At 41.9% G+C, this 13390-nt stretch overlaps 1 protein-coding gene and 1 long non-coding RNA gene across 2 annotated transcripts in view; one reads left to right on the top strand and one right to left on the bottom strand.

Moving 5' to 3' along the window:
* The window catches only part of LOC308303313, a 468570-nt gene that overhangs the window by 438125 nt on the left and 17055 nt on the right, over positions 1-13390 (bottom strand). The window lies entirely within an intron of this gene.
* On the top strand, positions 96-11499 carry mlst8 (MTOR associated protein, LST8 homolog). The gene is made up of 9 exons (XM_080747657.1): positions 96-143; positions 456-610; positions 1245-1296; positions 1718-1880; positions 5007-5082; positions 5658-5810; positions 8404-8528; positions 8636-8799; positions 9696-11499. Exons 2-9 carry the CDS (start codon positions 482-484, stop codon positions 9812-9814), a joined length of 981 nt encoding a protein of 326 aa, XP_080603783.1. The 5' UTR covers positions 96-143; positions 456-481; the 3' UTR covers positions 9815-11499.

The following is a 13390-nucleotide window of genomic DNA, read 5'->3' as shown; positions in this document are numbered from 1 at the left end:
AGTAACTCTGAGGCCCCACTAGGGGTCGCAGACCCCTTGCTGTTGACGACCCATATAGGAATGTTTCGTGTCGTTCATGTTGCAGAGGGACACATTAAACAGACGTACATGGTCTACTATTGTCATCAACATCAACAACAACGGTAACCCCAACCTATGGTTATGTTGTCATGTTATTTATTATTGTCCTTAATGACAGTGCAAACTGCCAGTAATGTTAGACATTGTTTTATGTCAAATTACCTCGGAAGGTAGTAACTTAACGCTATGGACCAGAGCTAATGTGCTCCACACTGGCTAGGAAGGTTAAGGCTAGCACTGCAACACAAGTCCGACAATAACAATATGCCACTATGTATCTTGGATTAACTTCTGTCTGCATGTCAGGAGTGAACAGTTATTAATATCGGTATTTATTTGTCAAATGCCTAATTGTTTGTAACGTACGTCCACAGGATCGACAGACAGATAGCAGCCAAGCATGAACGTGAACCAGGGGACGGTGGGCAGCGACCCAGTGATTCTGGCCACGGCTGGATATGACCACACGGTCCGGTTCTGGCAGGCCCACAGCGGGATCTGCACCAGAACAGTCCAGCATCAGGACTCTGTATCCTCCTTGCCTTGATCTCAGTCAGACCCAATGTAAAACGGATGTTTAACCCTGCAAGACCCAAATTAATTTCTACTGGCCCAAAGAATAAATAAAAAATAAATCAGATGGTGTTGTAGGAGTCCTAATCAAAGGAAAATGTAATGTTAAAAATTAATAATGTTTTTGTAAGGTTTTATAGCCATAAATCATAAATCATGCTCTAATTTGCATTTTGGGGATATTTTTCACAATAATAATAACATATATACATGTTCTAGACATTCTAATGATCACGAAAAACAATATTACAGGCATTTTACTTATGTTTTAGTGAGGAATAGCTTCAGTTAAAAAGTGAGATATTGTTTGTCCAGACGCTGGATGTTCCACTTCTCTGGGAGGTGTGAATGTCATTCTCTGTGGGGGGTATTTATATGCAAATATCGTGGCCAGTGGCATTGTAAATACTGTAATACTAAACAATAGGATTTAATGGTGATGTTAATGTGAAAAAAGAACAGGAAAACTAATTATAACATTTTTTTTAAAATGATTTAAAAAATCTTGCCAAAAAGCAACGCTGGGCCTTGCAGGGTTAAAATGTTATCAGGTTACAAATGGCTATTAATCCTTAATAATTTCTTTTCAGCAAGTAAATTCACTTGAAGTTACTCCTGACAGGAGTATGATTGCAGCTGCAGGTATAAGCCCACAAAGAATTATAACTAATTATAATTATAATTAACTAGTTACTTGTTGTCTGTGACATCAATAGCATAGTAACACAATTGATGCAAAATAGTTAGGGACAGTTAAAAAGCCTTTATTTTAGGGCTAATGCATGGCAAGAATAAAAAATTCACCTACGTGTTGCGGCACATAATGCCTTGGCTTCTTCAGGGTGACTCCAGAGTCCAGTCACTGTCACTTAAATGTCCCTCAAGAGTGCCTTGGTCTAACTTCTTTGCATCAATTAATTGTCACCTGGCTACCAAAGAGCACCTTTCATACTCTACAGCCAAACAGATGCACTCCTTACTCTCTGTTTTCAGCATAGTAACACAATTGTGATATTTTGGGTTGTATGTCGAATGCTAAATGCAAACCTTGCCTCTGTTTCAGGCTATCAGCACATCCGGATGTATGACCTGAACTCCAACAACCCCAACCCTGTGATCAACTACGACGGCGTCAGTAAGAACATCACGTCAGTGGGTTTCCACGAAGATGGACGCTGGATGTACACGGGAGGAGAGGACTGCATGGCTCGCATCTGGGACCTGAGGTAGAGTGGTTGTCTCTCAGATTATCATCTGGGACCTGAGGTAGAGTGGTTGTCTCTCACATTATCACCTGAGACCTGAGGTAGAGTGGTTGTCTCTCAGATTATCATCTGAGACCTGAGGTAGAGTGGTTGTCTCTCAGATTATCACCTGAGACCTGAGGTAGAGTGGTTGTCTCTCAGATTATCATCTGGGACCTGAGGTAGAGTGGTTGTCTCGTAGAGTGGTTGTCTCTCAGATTATCATCTGGGACCTGAGGTAGAGTGGTTGTCTCTCAGATTATCACCTGGGACCTGAGGTAGAGTGGTTGTCTCTCAGATTATCATCTGGGACCTGAGGTAGAGTGGTTGTCTCTCAGATTATCATCTGGGACCTGAGGTAGAGTGGTTGTCTCTCAGATTATCATCTGGGACCTGAGGTAGAGTGGTTGTCTCTCAGATTATCACCTGGGACCTGAGGTAGAGTGGTTGTCTCTCAGATTATCACCTGGGACCTGAGGTAGAGTGGTTGTCTCTCAGATTATCATCTGGGACCTGAGGTAGAGTGGTTGTCTCTCAGATTATCATCTGGAACCTGAGGTAGAGTGGTTGTCTCTCAGATTATCATCTGGGACCTGAGGTAGAGTGGTTGTCTCTCAGATTATCATCTGGGACCTGAGGTAGAGTGGTTGTCTCTCAGATTATCATCTGGGACCTGAGGTAGAGTGGTTGTCTCTCAGATTATCATCTGAGACCTGAGGTAGAGTGGTTGTCTCTCAGATTATCATCTGAGACCTGAGGTAGAGTGGTTGTCTCTCAGATTATCATCTGAGACCTGAGGTAGAGTGGTTGTCTCTCAGATTATCATCTGAGACCTGAGGTAGAGTGGTTGTCTCTCAGATTATCATCTGAGACCTGAGGTAGAGTGGTTGTCTCTCAGATTATCATCTGGAACCTGAGGTAGAGTGGTTGTCTCTCAGATTATCATCTGGGACCTGAGGTAGAGTGGTTGTCTCTCAGATTATCATCTGGGACCTGAGGTAGAGTGGTTGTCTCTCAGATTATCATCTGAGACCTGAGGTAGAGTGGTTGTCTCTCAGATTATCACCTGGGACCTGAGGTAGAGTGGTTGTCTCTCAGATTATCATCTGGGACCTGAGGTAGAGTGGTTGTCTCTCAGATTATCATCTGGGACCTGAGGTAGAGTGGTTGTCTCTCAGATTATCATCTGGGACCTGAGGTAGAGTGGTTGTCTCTCAGATTATCATCTGAGACCTGAGGTAGAGTGGTTGTCTCTCAGATTATCATCTGAGACCTGAGGTAGAGTGGTTGTCTCTCAGATTATCATCTGAGACCTGAGGTAGAGTGGTTGTCTCTCAGATTATCATCTGGAACCTGAGGTAGAGTGGTTGTCTCTCAGATTATCATCTGGGACCTGAGGTAGAGTGGTTGTCTCTCAGATTATCATCTGGGACCTGAGGTAGAGTGGTTGTCTCTCAGATTATCATCTGAGACCTGAGGTAGAGTGGTTGTCTCTCAGATTATCATCTGAGACCTGAGGTAGAGTGGTTGTCTCTCAGATTATCATCTGGGACCTGAGGTAGAGTGGTTGTCTCTCAGATTATCATCTGAGACCTGAGGTAGAGTGGTTGTCTCTCAGATTATCATCTGGGACCTGAGGTAGAGTGGTTGTCTCTCAGATTTATCCTTTGCTTTGTTCACAGATGATGGTGACTAGAGATGGGACGATATGAAAATGTCATATCAGGATTATTGTGACAAAATAAATCGCGATTTATGATATTATTGCGATAATCAAAATCCATTATCCTGGGGCGGAACATTTGCCAAAAAATAGCAGATCTACAAGCCAAAAAATAGCAGATCTACAAGCTCACAACGCGTCACAACGTGACGCGTTGTGAGCTTGTAGATCGGCTATTTTTTGGCAAAGACATTTGATAGAGAGTGAAAAAAGACTGTATCAAGTATGTATATTATAAGTCCTTTTACCAATTATAGAGGCTTTAAGTGGTACTGGATATGCTGCTCAGCAAATAAAAGGTGAATTGATCCCAGTGCATGACGGAGGACGATATCACGATAAATGAAATCTCGACAATACGATTATCGTCAGTATTTTTTTTATCCTAATGGTGACCACCACCATCACACAGTTACATGCTCATGCACATTGGTTGACGTGTGTGTTCAGAAAAGCATTCTAGTAAAGCACCCATCCATGTTGTATACTTCCCTTTTCTTTTCTTATACAGCCTCCTTATACAACCCCCCCTCCGTTCACGTTGAATTTCTGTATCAGCTTTTAGCCGTTAGATTGTTTATTTTATTTGTATTTCATTTGTATCCTTGAATTGTGATTAGTTTTCCTTGCGTTTTGCTTTTATCGTGCAATTCTCCTGTGTGGCAGCACATTGTGAAAGGTGATAAACAGTTATTACATTATTAATTAAAGTTATTACACAATCATAACATAAATCAAACACATGGCAACCACTGTGCCTGGGGATTTTTGGTGTGCCCCTGAGAAGGGGCAAGTGTGCCCCTTGAAACTGCTTGAAAGCCAGTATTGTATTTATCATTTTAAAAATGATTTAAACTAGTGAAAACAGCCGATCTACAAGCACACAACGCCTTGCATCGCGAGGTGTTTTGTGCTTGTATGATGAAGCAGGGCTTTACTTTGCGAAGAAACGTACTCATTTGAAACTTGGAGATACAAGGTTTCTTCCCGACAGTGACGATATTTACACCCCCGTATTATGTTGGTGTGCCCATGGATTCTTGGGACATGAAAAGTGTGCCCATGCAGAAAAAAGGTTGAGAAACACTGATGTACAGTACACATTCCAGTTATGGGACGGATTCTTATAACCATACGATCATGCTTCTACTTGCATAGGCACTTTAGGCATACCAAAAATGGCTTGAGGTTACAACAAACACAACAGTAGACTGAGGCTTCACAAGCACCAAATAATGAATACAGATACAGAATGCCTTAATACAAGAAATTGGTGTGTTAAGTCACCTTTTTCACTCTCTGCTTGTTCTTTGCTCTTGCTCTGATTTCTTCATGTCAGTACGATGTGCGAAACTGCCATGAAACATTTCAAACTCTTTTTCTAGGTCCAGAAACCTACAATGTCAAAGGATTTTCCAGGTCAATGCTCCCATCAACTGTGTGTGCCTACATCCCAACCAGGTGAAACATTCAAATACATTCAGAATACATTTTAATTTAGTTTCATTATGGGAGCTGGTGTGTTTTTTTCCTTGGTGACATTGGTACAGGGACATATCAACGCATTTCAGCGTGACTTTTGTGGTGCTGAATCGGGTGTTCATCATGCTGTTCACATACAGATTACAATCACAATATGACCATTGGCGGTCGAAAGCATGTTGCGTTTTATCAAAGCAACACATTCTGTTGTTACCTTATCTGCTCTTGTTGCGTTTCAACTTCTCCTTAGATTCGTCTGTCTTTCATGCTCCTTACTTTATGTTACAGGTAGCAAAATGCACTTCTATGATCTTAGAATCTAGGATCATAGAAGTACTGTATTTTGTTGCATTTATTGTCATGGTACTGTTTCCTTTCTAATACAGACTGGATTGCCTTTTCTATTGTTGCCCTCATGTTAAGTCACTCTGGATAACAGTGTCCGTCTAATTCTGCGAAATATGTTTGACTGTATAACATTTAAGTTAGTTTCTTTCCTAATTCCTTGCACTCTTTGTAAATTGGTCTGGATTGGATGTTTTACTGATCTCCAGGCAGAGCTGATAGTGGGGGACCAGAGTGGAGTGATCCATATCTGGGATCTGAAGACTGACCACAATGAGCAGTTGATTCCAGAGCCAGAGGTCTCCGTCAACTCTGTTCACATCGACCCAGACGCCAGCTACATGGCAGCAGTCAACAGCTTGGTCAGTATGCAAGACCTGAAAATATTGAAGGAGCACATTTGAGTGCACTGTTGTTTTTGACAGCAAATTTTGATTTAGTTTTAGTCATAATCTTTTGAATAACATGTAATTTAGTTTTAGTCGTAATTTAGTCACCTGAAAAGTTTTAGTTTTAGTCTAATTTTAGGCGACTAAATATCATAAGACTTTAGGTGAATAAATCTGCAGTTGATTTAGTCAACTAAAATGCATTTTGGCAGGCCTTGATGGTATCGTAATGAATGATTTTACACTTGGGTGTATGATTTTAACGATTTTAATGGTTTTAACATGTCGCGCTGCGACGTGTTGTGAGCTTGTAGATCGGCTATTTTCAGCACACAACACATTAGAGCAACCAAACATAAAATGACACTCTTCTCCACTAATCCCTCCCTAACATTTTAGTCTATTTTATTTTTGACAAAATTGTCAATATATTTAGTGTTAGTTTTAGTCGTCACAGCTTAGTTTTTATTTCGTTTTTGTCAGTGAAAAAAAAACACACAGTCGTTGGTAGATTGTAGACATTTACAGCTATAGCATATGCCTTTATTTCACAAAATACTGACACTAAATGAACTGACGACATAGCAGATCACAGCCAGTGAAGCTCCAGTATTGAAGCATTTTCCTGAGCAATCTAAATGCTTGTTGTTATTTGTTAGTGACTTTATGGCCAACATTCATTACACATGTATTTGACAAAATACATTCAAAGGAATATTTGGAACATGATCTGACCTGAGCAGACTAGTTGCCTGCCAAAATAGCCAGTCGAGTAGTCAAACTTACCAGCCATTTTTAAAATTCATCTGCATTTGGCCTGAATTTCCCTCTCTGCTTATACTTGAATGATTGTGTTGGCTATAATCTACTTCGGGGGTCTTCAACGTTTTCAGGCCAAGGACCCCTTAGTTGAGAGAGAGATGAAGCAGGGACCCCCACAACCTCTTCATAGATTCAATATAGTTTCATTGTTTGACAGCACAATCATCAGTGTATTTTGGATTCATGTCCATTTGTATTTTTCGGATATTTAACTACTTGAACCATCCATACTTAAAACTTTCCAAGCCTCCCAGAATGGCTTGTCGGTGGTTTAGCCGGAAATGTCTATTATTTCAGGAATATACCTTATGATCTGAGACAGCATTCATTTTACAAGACCATCAGAGAGCTCCAACGACATGTCATTCTTTTCACTGCAAAATCATCGGTCATTGTGTACTCACGCGCGTAATGGTGAAGCTCTGCATTGGCCTGCAGTGGGGATTTTAGTGAAAACGCCTTTCCCACCAGGTGCTCCGCGTGCACGATTCGTACACATCGATGTAAGCGCACGGCATGCGCTCTATATGTACACTCCATGTCAATTGTGTTTTCTGAATGAAATCACAACGGACTATCCTGCCCCGGGAGCGATCAAAAGCACTTCCTGTTTAGGCACAGACACAATGATCCTTTGGAATAAGCCGAAGAGGGGACGATCGTTTTTTCGCGATTATTATAATTTCTTTTGTTTTTAATGACCTATTCCGGAAGAATTCCGGTCGGCTAATTTAAGTACTAAAGAAGTACGGGCGAGTACGGTTGCAATATATTTCGTCTGGGAAAGTGTTAACTCATTGAGTGCCAGCCTATCACCACTAGAGGGCGCCCAGTGACCAGAGAATAATAGAGATATGCTGGTAATGCATGCCCAAGCCCTGGAGCCCAAGCCCAAGCCCTACTTGCCTGAACACTTTCCTTTGTGCATGTACAGGAAGAGGATGAAGTTAGCTTGAAGTTAGCTATTGGCTACCAAGCATTTTAGAAGCCTTATTTTCGTCAACTTAGCCATGATTAAACCTTGCACACCTCATGCATGGGAAAAAAACAGAGAAGAATGAGCTCTAAAAAATCCAATGCAATCCTGGATTGCATTGGAGTGGATTTGTGCAGTTTGTTCACAGCTTTCAAACAAAAAAATCCGATTGGAAATCCGTTCAGGCATTCTTGAGATAATCGCCATTATGTTTTACATGTAATGTAAACAAAAATGGCTGCCCTGTATGTTAGATGGGGTTGTATGGGGGTGGAACATGCAAAATCGCGATTGAAATCATGTTCACCAGATTTGATGGGGTCCAAAAAAAAAAAAAAAAAATTCAAAAAATTTTTTTTCAAATTTTTTTTTTTTTTTTAAAAAGCCGAACTTGTTCGGGATCGGCACTCTACGATACGCTAATAAAGCCGAACTAGTTCGGGATTGGCACTCAATGAGTTAATAAACTTGACTTGAAACTTAACTTGAAGTGTATCTACTCTTTTCCCCCTCTACACCAAACCTCTTTGCCGAAAATAGCCGATCTGCAAGCTTGCAGCTCCAGCTTGTAGGTCTGCTATTTTTGGCCCAAGTTCTCAGAATATGGACGTTAGGGTTCAAGACGTGGTTAATATAGAAAAGGAGAAAAAAGGTTTCTATCACACAAAGATTTGAAGGACTCCCTGTAGTAACTCTGAGGACCCCCTGGTGTCCCGGACCCCCTGTTGAAGACCCCTGATCTACTTGTTGCTGTGTGTTGTCTCACAGGGCAACTGTTACGTGTGGAACCTGGCGGGGGGCATGGGAGACGAGGTGACCCAGCTCATCCCCAAGACCAAGATCCCAGCACATAAACGCTACTCTCTGCGCTGCAAGTTCAGCCCCGACTCCACGTGAGTAAATGGTTCTCTATGACAGTGGTTCTCAACCTTTTCAGGCCTGATTATGATCATAATGATATTCCATGCTCGCTGTCTTACACCCATTCATCCATATCTAGGCTGTTGGCCACCTGCTCAGCAGACCAGACGTGTAAAATCTGGAGGACGTCCAACTTCTCTCTGATGACTGAGCTGAGCATCAAGAGCAACAACCCTGGGGAGACCTCTAGAGGCTGGATGTGGGACTGTGCCTTCTCTGGGGACTCCCAGTACATTGTAACTGGTCAGTACCTTGTTGCTGGTGGCCAAATCCACCCCAAATCTGATTTCCTATCCAGATTGAAAACAGATGGGTTTCATGCTGTCTGAACAAGGCTAAGGACTGTGAATCAAATCTGATTAGCAGAAATCCATGTGTTTTAGCTTGGTATGGACGGGTACTCCATATGGTATATATATTGAGGTTTTGGAGATCCGCTCGTGTCCTGTGCATTGTGTGCAATGTAGACTGAACAAGTATACTATTGAAGAGCTAGAATACAAGAAATTATCTAGTAAAGTATGATAGACTGATTCAAAGATAAATATGAATTTACTTAAAGCTATACTGTGTAAGTTGCTCAACTAGTGGTCAGTAGCGGTAGAGCAAACCGCGGTCGCGTCTGCTTTTTTCGGCCGTTTTTCGCCGCGGACCGGGCCTTCAGACCACTCGCCGAGCCGAGACGCATCCATCGATGTCTCTCGTGTCCCTCTACGAGCAGCGGTTGGGCAGTTACATGCTAGACTCCTAGACCAGTGTAAACACTGCAGTGTACTTCCTGAAGAGCCCGGCAGTGTATGATCTGCGCTGTGATTGGCCGGTAGTGTATCATGTGTTTATGATCCGCGATATGATTGGCCAACGTATACACAACGTATACAGATGATGCAGATGACGTCATTTTGCCGCGAAATTCTCCCCCCCCCTCACGGCTCATAGAAAACATTATAATGAGAAGGCTTTAGAAGATGAAATTAACGGAGTGGGGGTTCTAAAACTTTAGCGGTTTAACAGACAATTTTAAGATTTGTTTTATAAAAAAAGTTACATGGTATAACTTTAAGATTACATATGTGAAAATTCTGGAAATGTAATCAAGCTCAACTTTTGACACTATCTTTGTTACTTCCGTTTCCCAGCCTCTTCCGACAACCTGGCTCGTCTGTGGTGTGTGGAGACGGGGGAGATCAAGAGGGAGTACAGCGGCCATCAGAAAGCTGTGGTGTGCCTGGCGTTCAATGACAGCGTGCTGGGCTGAAGAAGAGGAGAAGCGAGGAGGGGGAAGAGAGAGCGAGAATACACACAGCCATGGAATCATGGACGAAAGGAATCTTTGGAGGAAATGGCTGATCAAGTACTAAAGAAATGGAACTCTTAAGCACAGACGTGTCCCCTCGTGGTCGATGCAAACTGTTAAAATCTTTTAATGTCAGTGATTGTCTCCGTCACAGTCTAGAGGCCTTTCTCTCTTCCACAGACGGTGATTCCCAGCAGCAGTCTGATCCATGAGTCCGCCTGAAATAATCCCACACAACTCATGATCAGTCCGTGTCTGCTGCTGCACAGTGTCACAGCTCTACTGTGGCGTCTTACAGGGGCCAATAATGAAACATTGACACTGATTGCAATGACAGTAATGACCAGGGGTGTCGCACCAAATTCTGGGCCCTGTGTACAAGGATTCACTGCGGGCCCCCCATGAATGTTCTTCATAGGGGTTACCCATTTAGACTGGGAACGCATTATTACCCATTATTTTGTGCTTTAACTATTGAAAAATAGCAGATATACAAGCTCGCAGCGCGGCGAGCTTGTAGATCTGCTATTTTTGAAAAATCTTGAACATTTGTGCAAGTCTTTGAATATTTCAAATCCTTTTAAGGTTTTTTGAAAACCTTAAAAAGAAACCTATGTCAGTGGTACTCAAACCTTTTTCATGTGAAGGACCCACAAAATGATATGTATTTATTTAGCCACGGACCCACATCTCAAAATATTTAGTTCCAGGGAAGCATCTTAAAAAATACAAAGATTTGCACACATTTTCACAACTTAAAAAAAAAATAGCAGATCTACAAGCTCGCAGCGTGGCTCTCGGTGCCGTGCTGTGAGCTTGTATATCTGCTATTTTTCAATAGCTAACGTATAAAATAATGAAGGCCCCTCCACCATGGGCCCTAGTAACTCAGTCCCACTTTCCCCCTCTTGTGACGCCCCTGCTCAGTTTCAATGAGTAAATTAAAAAGACATTGTCATTAAGGCCATGGCTACACGGAGCTGGATATTTCATATATCCCGGTTTTTCAGATATCCACATAGAAAAATATCTAGGTCCACACGACAAAGATATCTAGGTCTAACAAGCACACACACAGTAAAGTCTTCAGAGATATCCGGGTTCCCTGTCTACACGGATCCAGTGAATCGGATATTTTTCAATGTCTTCACTTACCCGTATTTTCCGGACTATAAGGCGCACTTAAAAACCTTTAATTTTCTCAAAGAACTACAGTGCGCCTTATAGTCCAGTGCGCCTTATATATGGATCATTCATTGACATTGACATTCCCTTTAGCACAGCTCCATCTGTTGGATGCATAACTCAACAGTATCGTCTATTATGTGCGCCTTATAGTCCAGTGCGCCTTATATATGAAAACAGTTAGAAAATAGACCATTCATTGAAGGTGCGCCTTATAGTCCGGTGCGCCTTATAGTCCGGAAAATACTGTATTTATCCGGTTTAAAAAATATCCAGCTTCGCGGCCGAAATATCCAGCTTCATGTGGCTGCAAGCCCCAACAGCACAAACAAATGTCTAGCTTCAGAAATATCCAGCTCCGTGTAGCCATGGCCTAAGAGAGCTTCACTATAACTAGGATTTTAACTTTACCCCTCCGAGCTCTGCTCTGGGTCAGACACATTTTAAAGGTGTATTTACCTTTAAACTCTTGACGGGCGATGTCTTTTTATTTTATAAAACACCCTGTTTTATGTGTACACTAAGTTCAGTGATTACATTTTATATCAATCCCAGTCAACGACAGCTTTTAACATTCATTGAATAGTTGTGCAACTGTATATTGCAGTGGATCTCAAACTCTTTCATGTCAAGGACCCCCAAATTAATAGCGAGTTTAAGCTAGATGGTTTTCAATACGGCAAAGCCAGGCGGACTACGGCTGCTATGACGTAATCGCCGTAGCGATCAAAATGGTTAAGCAAAGCCTCGGCGGCGACGGGTTCCCACCCCTTTCACAGAACGCTTTGGTTCCCATGGCGACGCGTACACGCAGCAGACGGAGTAGGCGCTACGTGGGAAGGGACCTTCTGCCGTAGTAGAGGCCGCCGCGGCGACGGCAGGTTGATCTATCGAGCGCGGATCATTTCCGATTACCGTTGTCATCTGCCGTTGCCGTAGCGAGCTTAAACTCGCTAATATGTATAAGGCTGTGGAACCCTATCTGAAGATATCTCGTGCCAGAGACCCCCATACAAGATTTCTGTTGTTAAAATGTTTAAATAATATTCAAGATGTATCCTATTGTTTCAAGATTCCTTTTTTTTTTAAATAGGCAATAGCGGATCTTCAAGCTTACGAGTTCCATCGCTACACGTCGTGAGCTTGAAGATAGGCGATTTTCAAACAGCCCCTTGAGGACCCAAGTTTCCACTTGTACTTACTGTCCTTAACGTCGGCTGGCATGTAGGGCAGCAATTAGGGCTGTCACAATTATTACATTGTCTAATCGTGATTATTTGACATAATCGTGATTATTTATCATAATCGTTTCCAGTTAAAAAATAGTGGGAATAGCAGATCTACAAGCTCACAACGCGTCGCATCGCGACGCGTTGTGAGCTTGTAGATCGGCTATTTCCACTATCAATGTTCTTTGTTAAGTATAAAGTTGTCAAATATGTCAGTAATTTCATTGTATATTTAGCTTATGTGTCATATCTACCATGTGTAACTTCAAAGCCTAAAAGCCAAACAGAAATGTAATTATCAACGTCAAAAACACAATTAAATCGTTAATCGCCAATTATTTGAGTGACAATTAATCGTCATGTAAAATGTCACATCGTGACAGCCCTAGCAGCAATAAAGGATTTCCACTCCTGTCTGTTCTGGGCCAGTGTCTTCATAGAACCCCATGTGTGATACAGGGTAGGGATGGGATGATATGAAAACCTGTCACGATTATTGTGACAAGAAATTGCGATTTACGATATTATAATATTATAAAAATACCCCCAACATCCATTATCTTGGGGTGGAACATTTTCCAAAATTTGCAGATCTACAAGCTCACAGTGCGTTGTGAGCTTGTAAGATCGGCTATTTCTTGGCAAAGAGATTTCGCAGGGAGTGAATAAAGACTGTATCAAGTACGTTATTCCCAGGTCCGTTTGACCAAATGGAGAGGGTTTAAATGGTACTGGATATGATATGCAGTTCAGCAAATAAAAGGTGAATTGATCCCAGTGCATGACGGAGGACAATTTCACGATGAATGTAAACCTCCTCAATACGATTGTTGTTTTTTTTATCACGATAATGATTATCGCCCCATCCCTTCAGCTCTCCTTCCACTGTCCTACACCAGGTGTTCTTGGGTCGACCTCTTTTAAGCTTTACAGTAAACGCAGGGGTCTTCAACAGGGGGTCCGCGGAGGTACTGCAGGGGGTCCGCAAAATTATTGCTTAAAAAAAAAAAGATTTCAAAAGTTTTTTTTTTCTTTTTTTTTGTGCCATTTTCCACATTTATGTTAAAAAATAAATCATGATTCTATCCATTTTGAATAGCTTGAATACATGATTACTATGCAA

Source organism: Nannobrachium achirus, assembly GCF_963921795.1.
Source record: "Nannobrachium achirus genome assembly, chromosome: 18".
NCBI lineage: Eukaryota > Metazoa > Chordata > Actinopteri > Myctophiformes > Myctophidae > Nannobrachium > Nannobrachium achirus.
This window is presented reverse-complemented; position numbering and strand designations above follow the sequence as displayed.

Coding starts and splice junctions, on each gene's coding strand:
- mlst8 (XM_080747657.1), top strand. CDS start 482: ATGAACGTGAACCAGGGGACGGTGGGCAGCGACCCAGTGATTCTGGCC. Junction 1,881..5,006: donor GCTCGCATCTGGGACCTGAG/GTAGAGTGGTTG, acceptor CTCTTTTTCTAG/GTCCAGAAACCTACAATGTC. Junction 8,529..8,635: donor AAGTTCAGCCCCGACTCCAC/GTGAGTAAATGG, acceptor ATCCATATCTAG/GCTGTTGGCCACCTGCTCAG.